The 23228-nt window shown below is 42.0% G+C and overlaps 1 protein-coding gene across 50 annotated transcripts in view; it reads left to right on the forward strand.

Moving 5' to 3' along the window:
• MAGI1 (membrane associated guanylate kinase, WW and PDZ domain containing 1) overlaps positions 1–23228 on the forward strand; it is a 284769-nt gene that overhangs the window by 255876 nt on the left and 5665 nt on the right. For 18 of the 50 annotated variants that reach the window (XM_085516259.1, XM_015875201.3, XM_015875202.3 and 15 more), the window contains 9 exons: positions 4018–4095; positions 6826–6917; positions 7559–7751; positions 10746–11039; positions 14487–14690; positions 20102–20192; positions 20314–20377; positions 21195–21341; positions 22305–22443. In XM_085516259.1, coding sequence (XP_085372385.1) covers positions 4018–4095; positions 6826–6917; positions 7559–7751; positions 10746–11039; positions 14487–14690; positions 20102–20192; positions 20314–20377; positions 21195–21341; positions 22305–22443 — 1302 coding nt within the window. Of the gene's footprint in view, positions 1–4017; positions 4096–6825; positions 6918–7558; positions 7752–10745; positions 11040–14486; positions 14691–20101; positions 20193–20313; positions 20378–21194; positions 21342–22304; positions 22985–23228 lie in introns of those variants that run through there. The other 32 variants (XM_015875203.3, XM_015875217.3, XM_015875216.3 and 29 more) reach the window with 11 other exon arrangements.

Genomic DNA, 23228 nt, shown 5'->3' on the forward strand with positions numbered 1-23228 from the left:
TGTAGAGATTTTGTCCTTGTCTGTGAGCAGAGCCCTTCCAGAGCCTGTTCCTCATCTCTTGACCTTCCATTTTCCCACACCCATCTCTCCCTCTGCCACAATCCTCTCTGCTTCAGCCTTTTGCTGTGCTGGATCTGCTCTGCCCCTGCACCTTTCCGTGGCCAGTGTCTTCATGTAGTGAGATCAGTCCTCCTCTTTTGCTTCAGTCCGTATCTCCTGCCTCTCTTCCAGGTGAGACCTATCTGTTTGGACATCCATGCTTTGCTACCAGCGTTTTGTCCATTTCCTTACCAGGAAGGTGTATTTGGTGATTTATTGGTTTCATACATCCATTTCTATTTTATGAGAATGTCAAAAGTGTGATTATATCATATCTCCTTGCACATGCCATTAGGAGTGTCTGAGAGCTGTTGAGTTTCAGCCTCTAAGCTGAATTGGGACCTGTTCCCTGGGGATCAGCGTATGCTCTCACCTTGTGCTGACGCTTTGCTGCACTGAATGGAAATTGAAGGAAACCAGTAAGGCAATAGCCTACGTGAACAAGGCTGACCGACACCCTGCATTTTTTCTCATGGTCTGGTCCCAAAGCATTACAGATGATTTCATTTATTGATCAGGGCCAACTCTTTCTCCTGCCCCCAGCAAGCCCTTACCTCTCATCCCCACTCCTCAGTCTTGTCAGTGGAGATTGTGGTTCACAGCTGAAACCCTGCACCTCCTGGACCTGAGGAGGTTGGGGTGAACAACTATGTTTCCTTCTGTGTATCCCTTCTGCATGAAAAGTGGACAAATATTGGCTGCTCTGTGAAAGAAGTGAATTATCCCATGGAGACTCATTTCCCTGCAACTGCTTGTAGGGAGCACCACAAGCTGTGGGGTGGGAGAAACCATTCCCTGGGCCTCCAGCTTCACTGTCTCCCCCACCTGTATGGTTCTGTGTGTTTTCACTCAGCTTCAGTTCAGTTCAAACCCATCTCTTCCTTTGCTTTCTGGTGGAGCAGTCATAGTTCTTTGCTTGAGGACCCATTCTGCTTGGCTTTAAGGCTGAGGTCGGCATCTCTTCTCCCTTAACATCTCCTGGTTTGGGTGATAGATATGAGTATCTGAATTCTTCTGACAAAAACATGAGTGATGGTAAATGAGCATTGGTTGCACAGCAGAGGGTTGCCACCCTTGTGCCAGTGCTGAGATTGGCTGACACATCCTTTGTCTGGGGCTTTGGGTGAGTCCAGGGAGCCCCATGTTGGCTCTCCTTGCCTGACCAGCATAGTGCTTGCTGCCTGTTGATTCATTGCTTTACATTTTCAGTAAACCTGATAGGGATAATAATGGTCTTTCAAAAGGCAGTGTTTTGAGTCCCCAACGAGTGTGCTGAGAAACAGAAATAGGCCTGTGTTCAAATACATGAAAAACATAATGAAGAGAGAATTTCAGAGCATTAGATCATCATCAGCATTTTTAGTCTCATTTGAGTCTAAGGAGAACATAGTGCAGTTTTTCAAGTGCAGTTGACATAGAAAGATGAATTCATTAGCCACAACTCAGCCTGAATTTTTTTCCATCTAAAAATTATAATATAAAGAGGCTTAATTCGACATGTGAATACATTTCCTCCAGGATCTTTCTAAAAAGTACTGAATACCCTGATTCCCTAATGACCACCTACCGCCTTTTGACTGGGAGTGCATCTCACTGTTATTAATGTTAATGGTGAGGACATGGGATGCGCACAGGCAACCATTTAATTTTTCAGGATTGGTGAAGTGCATTCTTCATTTCTCTGACTTCTTTTTTGGATCACTGTTACATAGAAGAGAACTGTATTTGACTTATCTGGCTTGTCTCACTGAAGCTGTTGGCAGACGAGAATTTGGTTCAAAAGTGCTGAATAATTTTGTAAAACCATCTATTTTTTCAGTTTTCCCAATGCATCTTAATATCAGGAAGAATTCAGATTCTGTGGAGGGAGCTATAGACATTGCCTAGGGAAAAAAAAGAAAAAAGAAAGGAAAAGGGAAGAAGGAAAACAGAAAAATTAAGCTAGAATTAATAATGCGAAGCTAAGTGATGGCTCCATAGCTGTGTCTGGGCTCTGGTTGAGCAGCAGCAAAATTGAACTGCAACCTTAAGGTCCTTCACATGCTGCTCCTCTAAGTGGGGGGATCAGCCCTGCAAAGTGCTCAGGGCTCAGGCTGCTGTCCAACAAAGCTTAATTTTAAGCTGTAACCCAAAAGGGACTTGGATGCTTTAAGGCTAAGACTGAGCTCAAACGCTGTGCTGCAGTATGGCCCTGAGTTGCAATGCTTGATGGATTAAGGCTTTCAAGAATAGCCAGCCTTGTGGTGAGTGAATTTGAAAACAGATCTTTTGGTGGTGGGAACAAACACACTCTTTGCTGGTGCAAAGTTTCAGCTGCCTGAGCTCCTCTCGATGGGTAACTCGCTGCTGCCCATGGGGGCTGTGCTCGTGAATCAGAGAGAAGGATGAGCCCTCGAGGCTTAAAACATGGAACAGTTCCAAGACCAAGGAATAAGATGCGTGAAGAGCAAACAGTGAGACAAACAGTAATTGAATAGTTTACAAGAGAGCTGCAGTTATGAAATCTTGTACTGTTTTATTGAAAATATATTTTTATAATATGCTTTTTATTTTTCAACGTATTATTAAACTTCCTCAAAGATTAACACAATCTGTTGTCAAATTTTTCTCATGAGGCCTGATTGCTTTGCAAAATACCATATCCTACATATGGCCATCTGTCAAAACAGCAGTGACAAAACGAATTAATCTGAATTGCAGATGTGTTAATGAATCCCTTTGAAGGGCTTAAGCATTTAATTAAAAGCAAAGCAGAACACTATGGATAATTGTTAAAGCTTTTAAAATATTCTAATTTATCTTTAATGTTAGAATTTTATTTTCAGGCACGTGATTTATTTGGTAGGATTTTCTCTCCCCAGATCTAATTAAAACAATACAAACAAGGTGTGACCTCAGTGTGTAGCGTTCACTCATCAGCAAGTACGTAGAATTAAAAATATTTGCACAGTGATACCAAACATTCAGTACTTTCTAACTTAAATAGAAGAGAGAAATTCTCACAGGAAATTGCAGCCACCTCCTGACCACAATTGGTCAGGCTGACTTAAAGGCGATAGTGAGCGGTCCCTGGCTCCTTTATTAAATGAATGGGGGACAGCACTTAGAGCCGTGCACTTGAGCACACAGATGTGGAGGATGTCTGCTTAAGAGAGGCCTGATTTTTGTGCAGTAGGATAGTTTAGAAAGCGGGTCTCTCCTGCGAATGAGGAGACTAATGGGGTTTATGGCAAAATCACAGGTATTTTCAGCACCTAAACTCTCCAGCAGCTCCAGTGAGGCTATCCATTTGTAACTTCAAGTGTGTCCTTATATACTTTACTGAATCTGGGCCTTAAAACTCTTGCATGCTGCCAAGATGTGAGTCACTGGAAGTGTTGCCGCCTCAGATGAGCTAGTGACTAAAGCAAGCTCATACTGATATTTCTGAATCCGTCCTTTCTTGAACCTGATCTCAAACAGAACATTTTTATATGTAACGTGATAATTTCTAAACTTTATATAGGAGAAGTTTAATTAAAATCACCCCTAATTAATCACTGATTTCATTGTTCTTCACCATGCATTTCAATTTCTTTTAACGCTAGAGAAAGAGGTTCCCATTCGGAGAACTTGCTGTGTTGTGATGTTGATTTTTTCTTTGGTAGAAAAGTATTTTTAAGGACAAAACGATGAGTCTCAAATATGCCTGCAGGCATATGCATAAATGTATAAATTCATATGTGTGTTTATAATGTATCCACGTGTACACAGACAAGTACAAGTAGATGTAGATGTATCTAATTATCCATAGAGCTATAACCTTAGCAGTTATGTGCATGCAAGCTTAACACAATCCATGCAGTCAAAATTAATGAAATGAACTAACAAGAAAGCAGATACATTAAGCTTTGCAAAACTGTAAAATTGATATTACAGCTATGTCACCTTCGCCTGCAACTGGACTGAACAAGGGTGAGAGAGAGAGAGAAATCAATTCCACGAGTTTTGGAGAATGTAAGACTGTGCCGGGAATGTATCTGTGTCCCATGGTGTTCTGTTCTGGTCTCATTACCGCTCCATGGTGGGGCCCTTCATCACCAGAGCAGTGTGGAAGGTTGGCCATGGAGGTGCAAGGCACTTGCTTGGCTACATACTGGCTGGTGGTGGTGGGGATGTCACCTTCCTGTTTCCATCCTGAACCTGCCCTCGGGGCTACAGCACTCACACCTTCCATCCCTTCTTCTAGCCCCAACATAACGCTTCTTACCACATTTGTAAGGCTCTCCAAGCAGTCTGGTTTAAGGACAAGATGAGCAGACTGGCAAGTTTTACCCCCTTGGGCTGTGTACATGTTTATATCATGTCAAGGTGCTAAGTTGTTAAGAATTTCTCCAGGAGACCTCTTTTTCATTCATTTTAAGCGTAAGAGTTCAGCACCACCTTGAAGTTTTCCCTTTAAATGGGGAAGGTGAGGCACAGGGCACAGGTTGCCCAGAGGGATGGTGGATGCCTCATCCCTGGAGACACCCAGGGTCAAGCTGGAGGGGCTCTGAGCACCTGATGGAGCTGTAGGTGTCCCTGTTCACTGCAGGGGAGTTGGACCAGGTAGCCCTTAGCAGTCCCTTTCAACTAGAACAACTCTATGATTCACTGATGAAGTGCTGCTGATGTGATTCTCCAGCATGGAGGTGGATGGGGTTTTCACAGTACATCACCTACTGCAGAGCTGGAGCAAAAAGTGGTAAAAGGAGTTTTGTTGGGTTTGTATTCACGCTGTGTTTTGTCTGTGTGTTTGTTGTGTCTGTGTTTCACCAACCTGTGATCCTTCCAGCAGAAGGAGCAACCTGTGAATGATCTTGCAGCTTTGGGTGTAGATGTGTGTTTTGTTGGCCCCACTGCTGTACCTCGGCGTGCCGCTGTTCCCTGCGGCCGCTAATTGGCTCATGGTGCCAAACCAGGAGCATACGGCACCGCTCAGCAAGGCTGGAGAGATAACAAATGGGAAGGTGTTGAGAGAGGCCAAGAAAACAGGCCCACGCTGCAGCTCTCTGCAGAAGCCATTTTGCCTCTGACAGATCCAACCTGCGCTATTAATTGGTTGGGGCCAGCCTTTGCCAAAAAAGCCTGCGAAATGCTGGAGAGGCACTTCCCAGTGTGTCTGCTCTTCACGCTCCCACTCACTGAAGGCAGTGACAAACAGCAATTAATTCATTGTCTGAGTTCTGCTGTCGGGCTGTCCCTGCAAGCTGCCTTCAGCCAAACTAATGCACTGCAAAGGCTTCCAGTGTGCTCCTCACCTGGTTATTCCATAATTGTAGCTGGGCAGAAATTAGTTTGTGGTTCAGCAAGGTAACATGCAGAGGGCTCAAGCTTGGTTTGTAGCTGCAAATGCCTAAAATGTGAAAATATTTTATGTAACACTGGGGGCTATGAGCCAGTTTGAATGAAAATGTCAAACCAGATATGTGCCTGAACGCTCGCCTGTTCTTGCAATTTGCAGTGCTTTCAGGTCTTGAGTTCCTGTTTATAAGACCCACTGATAAGTCATTGAAGAGGGAGCATCAGAGCCTTAACACTGAAAAGCAATAAAAACCTTAACGCTGAAAAGCACCATAAGACCAAACCCAAAGCAGCAGGCACTAGTGGTTTAAAATGCAGTTAGGGCCCTATTGGACACTCCCCAGCATTAATGGAAAACAAATCCTTTATCTCCTGATAGATACAGAAATGTAGATCATGTTTTCTTGGATGTGTTACATCCAGTATCTGAGCTGCACTTTCTGAAATTATGTTTCTGGCTGATACACTTTGCTTTCTTTACTAAAGCTATAGGCAGCTGACTTGTAAAGGAATTGCCTTTCTGATCATTAGCTATAAATTTTGGGAGGGGGTTGTTACAAAATTAGTCAATGTTATAGATACCCACTAATAAATATTAAATGAATGTGAGCTTGTCTTCTGATATGATTTAATGTTAGCAATTAATTTTGCATTTTAAAAAAGGGATGAAAGCAGCCATGAATAAGTTAATATGAAACATTTCAACCGCACTTCAAGGTTAGTGCTTCACTGTATGTAATATTCATTGTAAAAACCTCACTGGTGTTCCATACTAATGAGTAGGTAAGGCTGGTCTTTCTTCATATTTTCCAACTGGTTTTGTCTCTTCAGTGGTTTTATAAAACCCATAAACAAGCAAGTGGAAGGCTGGAGAGCTGCACTGTTTCCAGAGGAACACTTCTGGTTTACGCCAGCTGGGGATCTGTCCCGTCATTATTTAAAGCAGTGTCAGCAGACAGATAGCAAACACTGCTTGCGAAAGTTAATTAAACAGTAGAAGTCAGAACAAGTGGCTCTTTTGTCTCCAGTGAAAGAGAGGCAGCTGTATTGTTTCCGGCAGAATGCTTCTGTGTTGTACACACACGTGTATTGATGGTTTGGAAGAGACTCTTACTCTGGGTAATGGTGCTAATACCAATGGAAGTAAAAAGTACAGTGATAAAATCACAATTAGACAACTAGAAAGTAGAAAACATGGGATAATTTTTCATAGTGATTTAAGGAATAATCCTTTACTACTTAAATCTATAGATGTTCTTAATTATGTCTGAAAGTTCAAGGCCGCCTCATTTAATGATTAAAATTGTGCAGCAGGTTCTTCTACGTTATACATCAGAGTAGTCCTGATATGAGTATATAGTTCTGTTTCTTATTAAAACTAATAGCTTTCTTTCTTTCCTTCAGTTCCAGATTACCAAGAGCAGGATATCTTTCTATGGAGAAAGGAAACCGGTTTTGGATTTAGGATTCTGGGTGGAAATGAGCCTGGAGAACCTGTGAGTACATCTAGAAGTGGGCTTGTTTTAACTTCCCCATGTCTTCCAGAATCACAGCAATAGCAATATAAATGTGCAGAGTTGTGCTGTGGCATTCTTGTTAAAATAAGCAGTGGGCTATGATTTAATATATCTCACAACTTCTTCCTATTGTTCCCCCTCAAAAAAAACCAGACTCAAATCCTCATATCTGAAACAAGTTTGACTTCCTTTGCTATTGCAGGTTTACAAATAGTTTCCGTTAATCCTTCTCTTACCAGAACAATTCAAAGCAAACTGGTGGACAGGCAAATGGTACTGAACTTGTAAACCCTGGAGGCACCTGGAAGGATAACTCAATCTCAGCTCCCTGACAGGAATCTCAGTGCTTTTAACCACTGGTCACTGTCTGGTTGAACACTTTTCCCAAGGCTGTCTGTCAGTAGAGTGACTGGACTGCCCTAAAGCAAAAAGATGTCAGCATCCTGGCTGCAGTTGAACATGGGGCTGTTTTCCACACTAGCAACAATCCTGACCAGTTGTCAACAATTTCTGATCCCCACTAAATTAGTGTACCTCTTGCTCTCAGCTGGCTAGTGAGCATTTATGGTTCTCATTTACCATTCTTTCTTTCTTTCTTCCTATTTGTGCCAACTTGTCAGATTTACATTGGTCACATTGTACCGTTGGGTGCTGCTGATGCTGACGGCCGCCTGAGGTCGGGTGATGAGCTGATCTGTGTGGATGGGACGCCTGTGGTTGGGAAATCACACCAGCTTGTTGTCCAGCTTATGCAACAGGCAGCCAAGCAAGGTCACGTCAATCTGACCGTCAGGCGCAAAGTAGTTTACACAGGTAGGCTGCCGTGTCCATCAGTGGGATGGATTTTCTTGCCAGACTCCATCTGTTCAGCAAACGGTTTAAAGAACAAAAGCTCCTCTCTGTAATGCTGGGAAAGCTCAGGGAACGTGGTGTTAACTCTTGTGGCTGTTTTTAGCCTTTTGTCTTTTTGTTCTTAGTCAAATGGGTATTTAGTATTTTGTTCCTAGTCATGACCGTCTCTGTTTCACTTGTGTTTTTTCAGTCTTCGTAAGTGTTTCTGTTAAAACAGGGAAGTGTTCTGTCACAGTATATCCTTTATATTATATACATTGAATACGTAGTTCTCAAGTTCAGGCATCTGCAGAAAAACAGGAAGTGGTGTGTTTCAGGCTTAAAGAATTTTAATACAACAGGTCGAAAATGAGACCCTCAGTGGAGGCCAGGACTGGAGCAGTACCTCTAAAACATGTCTTTATTCTTATCCACAGCTGAGTGCCTTCCACAGAATATTAAATAATTGTTCACTTCTGGTTTCTTACCTTCTTCCCATTGTGGGTGAAATGCTGAATTATATCCCTGCTCTAATAGTCTACATCATAGGAGTGTGTATCATTCCAGACAAAGTGAGGGAAGTTGTAGGAGACGGGGGTTGAGAGGAAGAGAGGGGCAGCTGAATGGTGGTATTGTCTTTGTGCACGGATTTTATATCTAGTTTTACAGCCTCCAGGCTGGAAATTATGAAAGATTTAGATGCATGAAAGATTCTGATATAAACCTTTGCTATTTCATTCAGGGGATTGTTCAGAGTTATTTCTGTATCATTTCAAATCTGGACACTTACTCTGAAATAAATTATTCAATATCCCTTTTCTCACCTTACATTTGCAGGCTTTCATATTCCAGCATAACTTTCTTGAATTTTGGTCCCCTTACTGCTCCTCTCATCTACATGCCAACTAGAAAAAGTGTTCACCTAAATGGGTACTCCATAGCCTGAGATCCATACAGGGGGAACATTTATACACTTTTGATGTGTAGAATAAATTAATACGTAGAATATATTCTTAATATGTAGAATATTATGTGTTTAGTACATACTTTGAATATGCAAATGCTATCATATACTCTCAAGAATATTTTGTTTTCTTTTGGATCATGGGTTTACAGTTTGGATTTTGTTCAGTATCCATTTTGTTTTTGCAGTAGCTTTTAAGCTACTTAGTTTTGATTTACCAGACAAACTGGAGAAACAACAAGCAACCTGGTTAACGGAGTCAGACATTCCATAGGGACAGGTGCAATATGTTGCTCTCAGCTGCAGAATTGGACTGTGGAGATCTGGCTGGGTAATCAGAAGTGGAAATTATCATGGGCAACTGTTCTTACCTGAGGTTGGCTCAGGTAAAGAACAACGTTGTGCTGGAATGTAGGCAGTAGGGAGCTCTCCTGCTTTCCCAGCAGACGATGTCTCAGCTGCAACATGGTCCAGCACTTCAAGAAAGATATGTTTGAGTTGGAGAGGACCCAACTGGAGCGAGTCCAGAGGACCAGGGAGAGCAAGGAGAGCTTTTGAAAACATGGTCTGCAAGGAAATATTGAACAAATTGGGATTGTTTAGCCTAAAGCAGAGAAGGGGGAGGAGGTGTTAAACTCCCTGAGACTATAAGAGGCTGCCGCAAAGAGGGAGAGAATAATATGTTCTCCATATGCCTGCGAGATAAAACTAGAAATAATAGCCTTATGTTGCAGCAGGGAAGATTTAAGTTAGATATTACAACCAATAGATTGCCCGGGGAGATATTTAACAGCAGATTAGGCAAACATCTGTCAAGACTGACAGTAAGTATAGCTGGCCCAGGCTTCGGTAGAGTGTGGACTAAGAGATTTTTTGAGATTTCTTCAAGCCTTGTGGTAGCCAATTAGATTTTAAACTAATATCAACTTCACTTGCTGTTAAATACTTGTTAATATTAATGTTAATAATGTTTAAAGGTTCCCCCCGACTGTGCCAGACTGTACAGATGAAAATTGCTTGTTCTTCCATCCAGAAAAGCTTAGTTCACAAATTATTTTGTTATAGTGTGGTAATTTGTAATCAAGATCATGTTAATTAAAAACAATCAGTTGTGCCCAACTGATAACACTGAGCTAAAAAAAATAGGTGGTGGGTGATACATGTTTGTTCTGATGCTGTATCCCCATGGCCTGTGCACATAGAAAGGCTACAGCACTGTTAAAGGGCTTGGAGTACAAGTCTTTTGGGGAGCAGCTGAGGGAACTGAGATGGTTCAGTCTGGAGGAAGCTCAGGGGGTACCTTATCACTCTCTGTAACTGCCTGAAAGGAGATTGTGGGGTGGTGGGGTCTGTTTCTTATTCCAGCTAACGGTGATAGAACAAGAGGGAATGGCTGTGTGTTGCACCAGGAAAGGTTTAGGTGGTATGTTAGGAAAAAATTTTTGTCAGAAAGAGTGGTAATGCACTGGAATGGGCTGTCCAGGGAAGGAGTGGACACACCATCCTGGAGGTGTTACAAGTAACGAGTAGATGTGATACTGAGAAACATGATCTGGAATGGTCATGCATGTGTTCATGGTTGGACAGGCTGATCTTAGTGGTCTTTCCAACCTTAATCACTCTGTGATTCTGCAGTTCCATTGCATATGTAACTGAAGTGGGGATATGGTACCCAAAGGGACAGCTTTGACTTACTTAATGTAATCCAAGCTGAAATGGCACAGAGCATCCATTGCAGCAGTGCACTGAATTGCTCTGGTTATGGCAGTGGAAGGCTTTGGCTGCATGGCCATACACAGGAATGGATGAGGGCATGTGGTCAGTGCTGCCATTTAGTAAAGCTAGTGCTAGGGAAAGGAGATGAAGGACAGAACCCCTAGTTGTTCTGGCTGTGACTGATAGAGTAAAGCAGGTGCTGTCCTTTTTTAATTCTTTCTCTCAGCTCGCAGTGCTTGTCAAGCACTGAACAGCAACAGCTTGCTCAGACCCTCTTGTTTTTTTTCCTTCCCCAGTCCCTAAGGCAGAAAACGAAGTCCCATCCCCAGCCTCTTCCCATCACAGCAGCAACCAGCCGGCCTCGCTGACAGAGGAGAAGCGAACACCGCAGGGCAGCCAGAACTCCCTCAACACTGTCAGCTCGGGCAGCGGCAGCACCAGCGGCATTGGCAGTGGCGGCGGAGGTGGCAGTGGTGTGGTCAGTGCCGTGGTCCAGCCCTATGATGTGGAAATCCGCCGTGGTGAGAACGAGGGCTTTGGCTTTGTCATCGTCTCGTCGGTGAGCAGACCAGAGGCAGGGACGACGTTCGGTAAGTCTTGGGGGTTTGGCATTGCGTCTCGAGAGAGACGCAGGTTGTAGTGCTGCAGCTCAAGGAGGCAAGTGGGGATGTTTAATTGAAAGTCATGAACTTGCCCTAATTTGTGTAATTAATAGTTTAATTAGAGGCTGAGACTTAGAAGGTGTTTGTCTCTTGGGTTTTGTTCATTACTGAGTCACATAAAGCAGAATGAGAAATGCCACCCGTGGCCATTCCCTGTGTGGGCTGGACCCCTTCCTGGGGTTCACACTCGGAAGAGCAGCCAGGGATCCCCCCAAAGGAGCTGTTTTCTGATGCAGAAAGGAAGCAGGTGGAAGGAAATATGTCTTCTGATGGTGGAATTGAGCCATTGCTAACAGCAGTAATGCCTCAACTGATTAACTTATTTTTTGGCAGTCAGGGATTATTCTGATCCTCATTACAGAATGAGCATGCTGATAGCTGGGAAGTTTTAATTAATAGTCCTTGCTTGTGAGACATAAAATTGAGAATTCCTATTTTAAGAAAAAGACATGATTGATTTTTTTTTTTACCCATTCCACTTTGTCTCCTCCCAAACCTTTTTCTTCAGAGTCAGGGGATACAATGCTCATGCAGCACCACCCATGGTATTCTGCCCTCACAAGGGTTGCTGCGTTTTGGTCTGACCACTCTTCTGCTAGACAAGCACTTGTCAAACAGGCACTAATGAAGTTTAACAAGGCCAAGAGCAAGGTGTTGCCCTTGGGTCGAGGCCATTCCAGATAGGCCATAGATGGGGCCATGGGCAACCTGAGCTGGTGGGGGGCAACTAGCTCATGTCAGAGATTATAACTAAAGATTATCTTTAAGGTCCCTTCCAACCTAAGCCATTTTGTGATTCTATGACATGATTCTATACTTGTTGTCAGGTGTTGGTGCAAGAGAGGTGTGATTCTATTTGCCCAACAAATGATGGCAAAGCAGTAATAAGCTGGCTTTGCAGGTGTGCACAGGGAAGCCTCCTTTAGAGCAAAAATGTCACTGCAAGGGGGAAATCATTCTGAAATTCTCCTTACTTCCCTTCCCATAGTGTCCAACAGGCAGCATCCACTTTGACTTCATAGGGGAAAAAACTGTTCTCTTCCTGTTGGTCTGTGACGTGTGTTGTTGATGGAAGGGGAACCGAAGTACAGAACAAGTGCTCTGGCTATATTCCCATTATGTCTCAGAGCAGGGCTGTGTTTTGTAGACAAAATACACTGCAGTCTCCCTGTGAAGCTTGAATATTCCTGGGGCATGCAGGTTCTGGGCAGTCAGAGCAGCAGAGGTCACAAGGGTGAAATGTCCAGTGTAGACTTCATCTAGTGAGCTTTGTCAGTTCTCAGCTGCTAGGCTGCCTTTGTGCTGTCATCATTGCTGGAAACTACTCTTCCAGAGTGGATATTTTGGTGCCTGAACACAACAGTGTAATGCAATATTGATTAAACTGGACTCAGTCTAAACCAGAGAGAGAGCTTTTATCTTCTGAAAGCATTTGCAAACATGCAGTAGTAACTCTTGCTGTATGAAATCCATGCTCTAACTATTTAATGCAGAGAAACCTTAATGTGAGACTGTTAAGAGTTGTGTTTGCTTTAGCCCAAGATACTCTCTAACTGGAAGTTTTCTGTGCAGGGACTCCACATGGAGATCTGTTGATCTGTGTCTATTTTTCCTTTAATTTTTTTCAAGTGTATTCAGCTTTTTCCCAATACTCTGCATGAGATGTGTTCCCTCTCCTGTGTGGTGCTTGCTCTGTACTTGCTTTGTAGTTTTTCCTTTCATGAGTAGTATGTAGAGATGAGCCAAACTGGTTCTAAAACTCACCTTGGTCACTTTGGTGTGGGCTGGGCCATCAGTGTCCAAGGGGCTGGGTTGAGAGGGAGCTCATTCCTTACTTCAGGAACTCATTTCAGGTGCCTTTAACAGAGCCTTTGAACCGGGTTTTATATTGCCAGAAGGGGAAACTTTCTAACATCACAATAAAACAATAACAGGAAGTCCCCCACCATTTGCAACTAACATTAATGCTTTCTGCTAGTTTTCATGACACCTTTCCAACCTTGTTCTCTCACTTCATGTTCCTTTTCTTTATGGTATTTCTGGTATTTCATGCATGCAGCAGTGTTTATCTCTAAAACTACTAATCAAAGATAACAGCACAGATGAGAAAGTGCATCTTGAGGGTGAATGTATCACGTAGCAATGAGTTTGATATCTGTAGTTGCATTCCATTCTTTTCCGGCTTTTTCTGGGTGTATTTGATCTCATTTTCTAATGTTTCTTAACCAGAAACATAGTTCTAAAAACAGGAAGGATGAGAATCTCCCATCATCTCCTGAGTCCATGGTATGAAGAAAAAAAGACATCGCTTCCACATGTATTTGTGAAGCATTGGATGACCACTCTGCATACTTCATCCTTTTCAACATGCACTGCATGCCCAAGGGCTTCATGCCCACATAGGGAAGCCAGATGGAAGCCTAGTGGTTTTATCTGAGTTAAGTTTTGTATCTTCTGTGTCCCAAATCTGATTCTGAGGATGACTCTGTGTCTCTGGGGCCAGGCAGTTGTGTGGAACAGGAGGGGAGTTTTGTTTCCAAAACATATTCATTCCAAAGTGCTCTCGCTCGGTGTATCAGACATCTCCATGGTTCTGCCTTTGGTTTTAGAGGTATTTACATCAGAATGTCCTTATTCCCATCCCTGTGCTTTCTTGGACTGTAGAAGGGGAAGAGTCAACAGGGGCTGAGGGGGGTGCCTGCACCAAATGAGTTACCTTTGTCAGTCTTGGCCCATCTGTAGTGGTCCTGTGCCTTCCCTGGTAGTACCTTTGTTGCAGTGGAAGAAAACTGTTCTGTGTTGCTTCCCCATCCAGTGCTGATAGATTGAGACTTCGTGGTGGAAAGGGAGCCACACTCCCTCCCAGGGCTAGAAGGATTTAATCTTTCTAAATGGAGAAAGAACAAAACATTGGCAGAAGCTTGAACAGCAGTTGATTTAGAGAGAGACTCGAGAGGCTGACACCGATGTAATCCTGGAGGAGGAAGGTTGTGTTTTCACCACACGGTTTCAGTTTTTTGGTACAAAAATAAAACCAGGATTTGGATTTCTCTGGGGCTGCTAAATGCAGTTGTAGTCCCTAAAAGCTCACAGAAATCAAGGGGGAGGGAGATTTGAGGGATTAACAGGCACCTTTTTGTAAAAGAAGTGTTGTACACTCATACTAGTTGATTGCCAATGTTTTGAACACTGGCAGCAAAGCTATCCTATAATAACTTTTGCTTGATGCATTAATTAATTAACCCTTAACCTTCTCTTTCCCTTTTCAACCCTTTTTCTCCTTTTCCCCTTCACCATATTCCCACATATGTAAACAATTAAAACCAAACAAAAAACAAACAAACAAAAAAACAAACCCCAAAACCAATACAAAAGCGGGAAATGCATGTGTGGCCATGCCTCACAAAATAGGTCGGATAATTGAAGGGAGTCCCGCAGACCGCTGTGGCAAGCTGAAAGTAGGCGATCGCATCTTGGCCGTCAATGGGTGCTCCATCACCAACAAGTCGCATTCAGACATCGTCAACCTCATTAAGGAAGCGGGAAACACCGTTACTCTGCGCATCATTCCAGGAGATGGTAAAGTATCTGTTCCCTGCTGTCTTTTCTGACCCTTTTGTTGCTTTGTTCCTGGGCTTTTCTCATCTGTCAGAGCTGCAGAATCGTAAAGATTTTGTCTCCTGCTTGGGGAATTGGAGCTCAGGGGTTGTGAGTGTTCCATAGCTGTATTAGACAGCTGATTTTTGTTCCATAGGAATGCTGTTTTCTCAACAGGGCTGAAGTGATTCTCTATTTAAAAGTTACTATATTCCCTTCCATTGTGTTTCTCCAAGTATCTCCTTAAAACGATCTCCAGATTTGATGCATATCTTGGTACTGTCTGGTTCGATTCTTAGGGTAATGGTACAGCTTTAGAATATTTGAGAACTGCTGCACACTCAGTAACTCAGTATGTGGGATCCCTGAAGCTTTCCACAGCCTCTAAAGAGATCACAGAAAGGGATAAACACTTTGTCATGTTTTAAGCTGTTTGGAAAGAAGATTTGTTCTTATTCTGTGTAAGTTGCTCTTTGAAGTGATCTCAGTGCATTTGGAAATGCCTTTATTAATGGCAGTGGCTCTGGAGATGCTTTACTACTGATAAGGAGTTCCCCTGGACAGGAAGGATCTCATTGCTTCTGATGAGACGGAACGTGCAGGATCTCTGATAACATGCTGACACTTGGTGCTAATTTCTGCTCATTGAACTGTTCAGTAAAAGTAAAGATCTGTGTTATGTATCATTTTCATGAAATGAATCCTTAGCTGTGATGCAAATAGGGATGGAGCAGACAGGTACAGGTACAGCAGATATTTAGCGTAGCTGGAATGGCAAGAATTTTGTTTGTTCTTTGTCCTGCTCTGCAATGGATAGGCTCACAGGGAGAACTCAGAGATTTTTTCACATTGCTCTTTTTTGTTTAAGCTGAGTCTGTGGATTGTATAGGATTTGCTGGCTCAGACACAGAAATAATGAGCATTTCTGTACAGTACATTCCTTGCATTCAGTTAAACGTAGGGAAAGCACAATTAAGTTTGAAAGAAAGGCTGAAAAGCTGTAACTGAAGTGAAGATACCCCCCTCACAATGAAAACTACTGGAAGGAGACCTTTTCATTCTGCAGCCTGACAGGAAACAATTTGCTTTTACTCTGTGTACATGGAGCAGCACTACTGCACTTAATGCTTTCAAGGAAGCAGAGGGAAGCTGTGGATTGAATCAGAGTCCATAATGCGGAATGAAGAAGTTAAATGAAGTGATTTCCTGTAGTAATCTGAAACATGGTTTTAGTTACCCCATACAAAACTATGGTGCTGTGTTTGGTTATGGGGCAAAAGCTGGCCAGGACCATAAGTGATCTGCTTATAAATCATTTCTATTTAGTGTGATCTGTTTTGCATGAAGGCTTTATTTTCCTACTGTCTAGCAGCTACCAGGTTAAATGGTATGTGGTCCTTTTCTACTTCCAGTTAAATGAGTATTCATGAATAACAAAATGGCTGTGAATCAGGCTAGTGGCTGAGCTGGCCTGTGTGTGCCGGTTTGAGAAGGTAAACCAGGGGAAGAATTGTTCATTACCTTTATTTTGATATCTCATCAAAGTCAAGGAAATTGAGTTTTTGAAATGAACAACTTATGACCCATTTGGATTTTTTAAGAGGAACAGTGCGAGCACTCAGCCAGCCTTGTTCATGCAAATGAGTGTACAGAATACCTTGCTAAATTGCTTATGTTTGAAGAGACCTCTGCAGCTGTGACTGACATCAAGCATTCCTAGAGAAGGAGAGCTATAATTTAGAGAAGGAGCCAACTCTTTTCTCTCTCAGCAATGCATGCTTTGAGCCTCTTTGTTTGCTGTGCCCTGGGAACTCAAAGTCAGATTGCCAGCTCTGTCTGCTTTTAATTTCCAGAAGCCAGTAAGGCCAGCCACTCGGGAACATGGTGAGAGGTTTGCTCAAAACCCATGAAATTTAAGGAATCAGTCTCAGTGTTGTTTTCTTTTTGTTGCCTTATAACTTAGGGGTGCTTTTTGGCAAGTCTAAGCATTTTAGCAGTGTATACTTTGTTGGGGAAAGATAAAAGTAAATTGGAAGCTGTGCATCTCAAATAAGGGTGAAACTAAAACTCATCACAAAACTCACCATAAACTCACATTGCTAATCTTTTCTAACATTATTAAAACCACCAAAAGGTTTTTGCTGCACCATAGTCTTGCACCAGCTCACTGTAATGGACCACCACAGGAGTATATTTGCGGTGATATTGCAGTGGTTTAGCATGACACAAGGGGATGATTAGCTAAAAAATGCCGATCTTAAATTGGTGGCTGGGTATTCTATGGCAGAACAGGGGAAGGAAAACAGTGAAATTACGTAGGGTTTGGAATGTGCTGTTTTAATTATGATAGAGATAGGTTTTCCTGTATTTGTGTTCTGTTCCAATTTTGCATGGTGGCTGGCATGTGTCCTGAACCTGTGTCTAAAACATTAGCAAAAATGATGCACAAAACCTGCCTCGTGGGTTAGGGTGGGCCAAAAACAGGCACAGAACAGTTGGTGTGAAGATACATCTGTACCAAAGATGTGTTGTTGCTCAACTCGGTATACTTAGTCAACTACTAAAGGGTAGGAATGTTGCTTTTCCTTTGAAGCCTGTCTTCATCTCATCTCTAAATATTTGTGGAGGATTCCAGAGGTTTTGTTCTGAGTGAATACAATGCACTTAAGCATGTTTTGGGACCTTCTGGTGTTGGAGACAGATTCAAGCATCAGAGAAACTTTACAAAATACAAGGAATTCTTTTTTAGAATCCAAGGGTTTAATAGGGACACGGAGGCTTCTCACACAAGCCATGCAGAGCCTCTTGCTCTCTGAGACACTGGATGCAGGCCAGCTCTGGTCTGGAAGATGTTAGCACTCCATATGCTAAGGGCGTGGGCACGTTGACTTGGGCACAGTGCTGCAGGCAAAGAAGCTGTGCTCTCATTGAACTCATCTGTTCAAATGGTTCTTGTTTTTTCTTCTTTCCCTTTTCCTGAGTTTCTCTTAACATGGACTGGTGAAAAGGAAACACCTTCAGCTCTTCTAGGTTTCTCCATGACTGAAATAAATTTATGAATTAAAATAGGTTCCCAGGACCAAGTACACACATGACTGCCATTTTCCCTTTAACTAGGCAAAGAAAACTCCCATTTCTTCAAATTCTTATTGTAGCTGGACTCTGTTTAATAATGGGAGCTTTTCTCATAGTAATTGAAGTTAATTACTGGGTGCCAAGAGCTTATGAGGTAAGCAAGGGTAGGACAGAAGATATTGTAGTTTTATGCTGGATCGTCAGCTATTTCCACCCAGTTTTTGTTGCTGTTGTCTGCTGGTGACTTTTATAGGAGGCACTGGAACTGCAGAAATTCAGTAAAAAAACAAAATACGTCTTTGTAGCCAGTGATTCTTCATTTAACTTAGATTCCGCTCTTCAAAAATACTGATCATTATTCTGTTATCAGTTGTTTCCTCTTCTAGACACAGTGTGTACAGGCATGTGGTGGGGGTGGATGTCCTGTGTGCAGAACTGTTCCACAGAGGAGTTGTGAGTTGGACTGGGAATGCCCTGCCCAATGTGTGGATGTTTCTATTGACCATGGTTTCCCAATCCCAACGTCCACCATTGTCTGAGGTCATTCAGCACTTTGGTTATGTGTGGGCCAGGGACTCTTCCTGAATTCAAACTCCTGTGTGACCAGGAGGATGTTTTCAGGATTTGCTGGCCCGCAGGCACACCAAAATGGTTCAAAGTTTGAAACCGTCAGTACTAATTTCAGTTCAGGATTGATTCATTTTATGGAACGTGCATTGAGTTTGATATGCATGCGTTCCAGATCTGTCCTTCAAATCTAAGTTGCTAAAATTTGACTAATGGCATTTGCATTACCTTCATTTTAGAGAGTTTGAAAGGAGTTCTAAGTTTACCCTGTTGTATCTTTTTTTGAAGCCTATGATAAAGCTCCAAAATAGCAAGATTTTGCCAGGCTGCACCATGAGGGACAGCAAAATGGTCCCTTCTAAGTCATGTCTACAGCAACTCCCTTCCCTGTTCTCTGAAGCAGGAGTGAGGAAACCTCTCAGAAGCGCCTCTTGCTTTGCGTGGAGAAATACAGCTTTTGTGCAAACTGATGCTGGGCTGAGAGTCCTTCACTGCAGTGTAGATTGAGTTCTGAAGTTAATCCCCTTCTCTGTGTTCTCTTGGTGAGCAGTTTTGTAAGCGGTACCCATACAGTTGATGTGTCTGATGCAGGCAGTTCTGTGTCCCTGCGTGCAGCTTTGAGAGCTCAGACAGCAGTGTGTTGTATTTCAAAGACACAGTTCAGTAATTTGGGGGTTTAGTCACATTCGATATCACCTTGTGAGGTATTAGATAAAAGCCATATCTCAATTCCACTGAAGATTGCAGTTTGTGGTGGAGGAAGTACTGATAAGCTTATAATACATGGAATAGTTATTGCTACTATAAAATTAATCCAGCCAACCTTCCATATTTGGAGACTTTAAATATCGGCATTCATGTCATTATATAACAGACAAAACTTTCTTCAACCCTTTCTACAGAACTCAGCCTTTGTTCTGAGCATGTCTGACAATCAGAGATCTCCAATCCAGATTGCCTTTTATTTTATTTCCAATTGAGTGGCTTTAGGATTCCCTTTAGATTGGTGATGGTAGCAATGCATTTGCTTGCTGAAAAGGCTTCATTGGCAGAAAAAAATATTTATTTATGATATAAATATACTATATATATAATATAAATATGTACAAGTATTTTACTCTCTGCTTAATGCTGTCTGTGATGGGTGGCTGTGGTAACTTCTGGTACACTCTTTTCAAGCAAAGTGATTCAGCGATGGAGCTTACTCTGATGTTTTCACTAAAGCCTTGACAGATCATCAGGAGCATAGTCTACAACAACAGCAGTGATGTGACGATGTTTCTTAGCTGGTTAGGAGCTCTTAGAAGTATTTTATCTTACAAAGGAGAAAAACAGATTAGAAAATGATTTTGCACATCTGATGATAGATACCAGAAAAAGCAGACCCTTGAGGATAGAGCTGTGGGCATCATGATTGAGTGCAGGGTGTCCCTGCACACATGGGGGGTCAGAACTAGGTGGGCTTTAACATCTTCTCCAACCAAAAGCATTCTGTAATTCTATAAGATACAGCACAAACAAAGGCCAGTATTTCCCTGCAATAGAGGTTCTGTATGGTTTTGTATACATAATTACTATGACATATCTTAGTTTTTTGTCCTGTTAATTTTGAGATATAGGAAATTTAAACTAGTTTCAGATTCTCTGAAGCCAACATTCTGATGCTTTCCAGTGAAATGACTTTGCAAAACTTCTTTGCAATGAGCAACCAATGGTGTTCCTCCATAATGAAAAACAAATTTGTTTTGCAGAATCCTCCAATGCTACTTTATTGACCAATGCAGAAAAAATTGCTACAATTACAACCACACATACTCCTCAGCAAATACCACAGGAGACCAGGTCAGATTGTTTTCCTTGAGGGGAGCGTGATGTCCTGCTCTCTGTTTGGTTACTTCTTGATCATCTTCACATCCCATGAGCTGTCTTTTTCCTCTCTCCCTTTGTCTCTCATGCACTGCAGCAGGAACAACACAAAACCAAAGCAAGAATCCCAGTTTGATTTCAAACCACCCCAAGCAGCACAGGTAAGGAATGCTTTTCTAATTGCTTTGTTTACCAGACTGTTGCTTCCAGTCTGCTTAAGGGCTCTGTTCAAATGTTTCCCTTGAAAATCAATACTGGGAGGCTGTTCTCCCTCTGTCTGTTTGCTGGAGAAAGAGGGATTTGCTGATTAGTTTCTTACTATGTGTTGCTTTTGTTTCAGCTGGCATACATTTCCAAAGCGTTCTCACTTAAGACTTTAAGAAAAAGTGAAACGTTTTTATGGCAGTAGTGATTGATGGGTTTGTTTATGGAAGTGTATGTTTTAAGGGGGCTCTCTACAAAGCACCACTGTGTACAAATGATAAAATTGGGGAATAGAAAAGAGCAAAACTTAATAATGAGCTGTTGCTGAAGTGCTCCAGGTTTCACAGAACGTGCCTTATTAAAGAGATTATTCCACTGTTATCTTTCCTTGCCACTGGCCATCCCAGAAGTAACCTCTTCCATCAGGGACTTCAAAACATCCCTATGCCAATAGCATTGTGCTGTACAGAAAAACAATGCATGTACTTCTGACCTGACAAAAGGATAGAAGGGGTGGTAACAAAACAGAGAAGACAGCGCTGTGTTGTAGACTCATCCCATTTACCAGCTAATTAGAGCCTAGCTCTGGGAGCAGGGTTGTCTTCACCACCCTTTGCAAAGGAAATCCTCGTGTGTGTGTGAAAACTCAACTGATTCTGTTTTTAATGATGAGTGACAGAAATGATAACGCTCATTGGCTGAATAATTTCAAAATGAGAACTAGAGATGCATTTAACTTTCTGTTCAATTGCACATATGTTGTCTTCACTCCAGCAGGACCAGGATTTTTACACTGTTGAGCTGGAAAGAGGAGCCAAAGGGTTTGGCTTCAGCCTGAGAGGTGGCCGGGAGTATAATATGGATCTTTACGTGCTGCGGCTAGCTGAGGATGGGCCGGCTGAGAGATGTGGGAAGATGAGGGTATGCACAAACAGACTTTAAAAGTGTGCTGCTTTGCAATGAGCTGACTTGCCTGCCTGTCCCCTGCAGACACACCTTCTGCAGTGAATAGCTAATAGTTAATGGGAGAATTAAATGTTAACTGGAAAGTGCAGTTGTACCTGCTTACTGCTGTCAGTGGCTTCGGGCATTCTGTATAGAAAAGGATTGTATCTACAATCTCCATAAGTGTGTATGCATTGGAAAACTTTAACCACATCCTTTTTGCAACCCATATTTCCAAATTCTAATACATAAATACCTCTAATAACTTGAAACTAAGAAAGATATGGAAAGCAGTGAAAATGTAAGTCACAATCTTTGCGAGCTCCTTTAAAGCTGGAGATGTGTAGAAAATTAGGTTGTTCTACCTGATCCTCGTCTCTACTGGGGGTAGAGCAGTGAGGGACCATCCATATATATTGAGTATTGAGTTGAAAGATTGTGGTGTGGTTTTAATTAGTATTATCTGTTTGTTTTGCATATCATCTAAATTACAAACATTGTTGCATAGGCATAGTTACAAAATGCCTACAAAAAAGAAATTACCAAGTTTTATGTTTTCCTTGCTCCTCTGGTAGAGAACGTGTAGTAACTTCAAAGTATGTTTGTCTCCTCCAGACAAATTAGATGAAGGGCATTTTCAAAATTCTTTTGCTAGAGCTAGATTTATAAGTCTAAAATATGAAAATAAATCATCACTGCCCTGTGGAAGCCAATGCTTTGACAAGTTCTTCCAAGCCCTGATGTTCTATCCTGATAAATGCTTATACTTACAAGAGGGGATTTGCTGGTTCATAGCAGGTATTTATATCCAACTGTTTGATGAAAACCTTGAAAATAGTCAAAAAAAAAAACAAAAACAAAAAAAAAAACAGTTCTCACATAGACCTATCTTACATAGACAGTACTCACATAGGCTCTTCTGTTTTATTACTTTTACAGATTGGTGATGAAATCCTAGAGATCAATGGGGAAACTACCAAGAACATGAAGCATGCTCGGGCCATCGAACTGATTAAAAATGGTGGCCGCAGGGTCCGCCTCTTTCTGAAACGAGGAGATGGCTCTGTCCCAGAATATGGTGGGTCAAACTATGAAAACATTCCTTTCTTCCCTGGCATCACTCCATGAATGATTTGTCTCAAGATCTGAAGCGGGAATTCTTTTTTATTTTCCTTTCTCACCAGTGTCTTACCAACCTTTGCAACATATGGTTAATTGCCTCGCTTGTGCTGAATTTTCTACACATTTCATCCTTTGCTTGCTTCCATGGACTTGGGGCACAGTGTAAGGCAAGATCATCATAGCAGTATTTTTTTGGTGATCAGAGAGGAAAACAAAACAAAACAAAACCTTATTGTCTTGTCCAGCCAAACAAGGAATGTCATTGAACTGTGCCAAACTGTTTCTCAGCGGCTGAATTGTTGTTCAAATAGGTCTCTACTTCTAATCAATGCAAAATACTGGGATCTCGAGTTGTTGTTCTGAAGCAGTGATTATTTATTTATTTTTTGGTTAGGATTTTCTCTTAGTTCCTGTCTGTATTCATAGACATGAATGCCAAGATGGCTTATGGGATTTTTTGCCTTCCCTTAATATTTATGTAAATATTTATAAAGTTATTTAAGGAAAAAAAAAAAAAAAAAAAGAAAAAAAAAAAGAAGGAAAAAAAAAAAAAAGCTTTACTGCAAAATATATATTGATTTGGCCTCCTGAGCCCTTTTCTCCCCCTTTAAACAGTCTGCTGGTTTCAACTTGTTAATTCATAAGGTCTGAAAAGGCGTGGAGGTCATGAAAAGGTGCTCTCATCTCTGTGGTGGGGGAACGTTCAGCCCTTGTTTCTTACTAAGAATTGCATTAGAATTC

This window comes from Coturnix japonica, chromosome 15 (assembly GCF_054131305.1).
Source record: "Coturnix japonica strain WE chromosome 15, WE-NBRP24, whole genome shotgun sequence".
In the NCBI taxonomy this organism is placed as follows: Eukaryota; Metazoa; Chordata; class Aves; order Galliformes; family Phasianidae; genus Coturnix; species Coturnix japonica.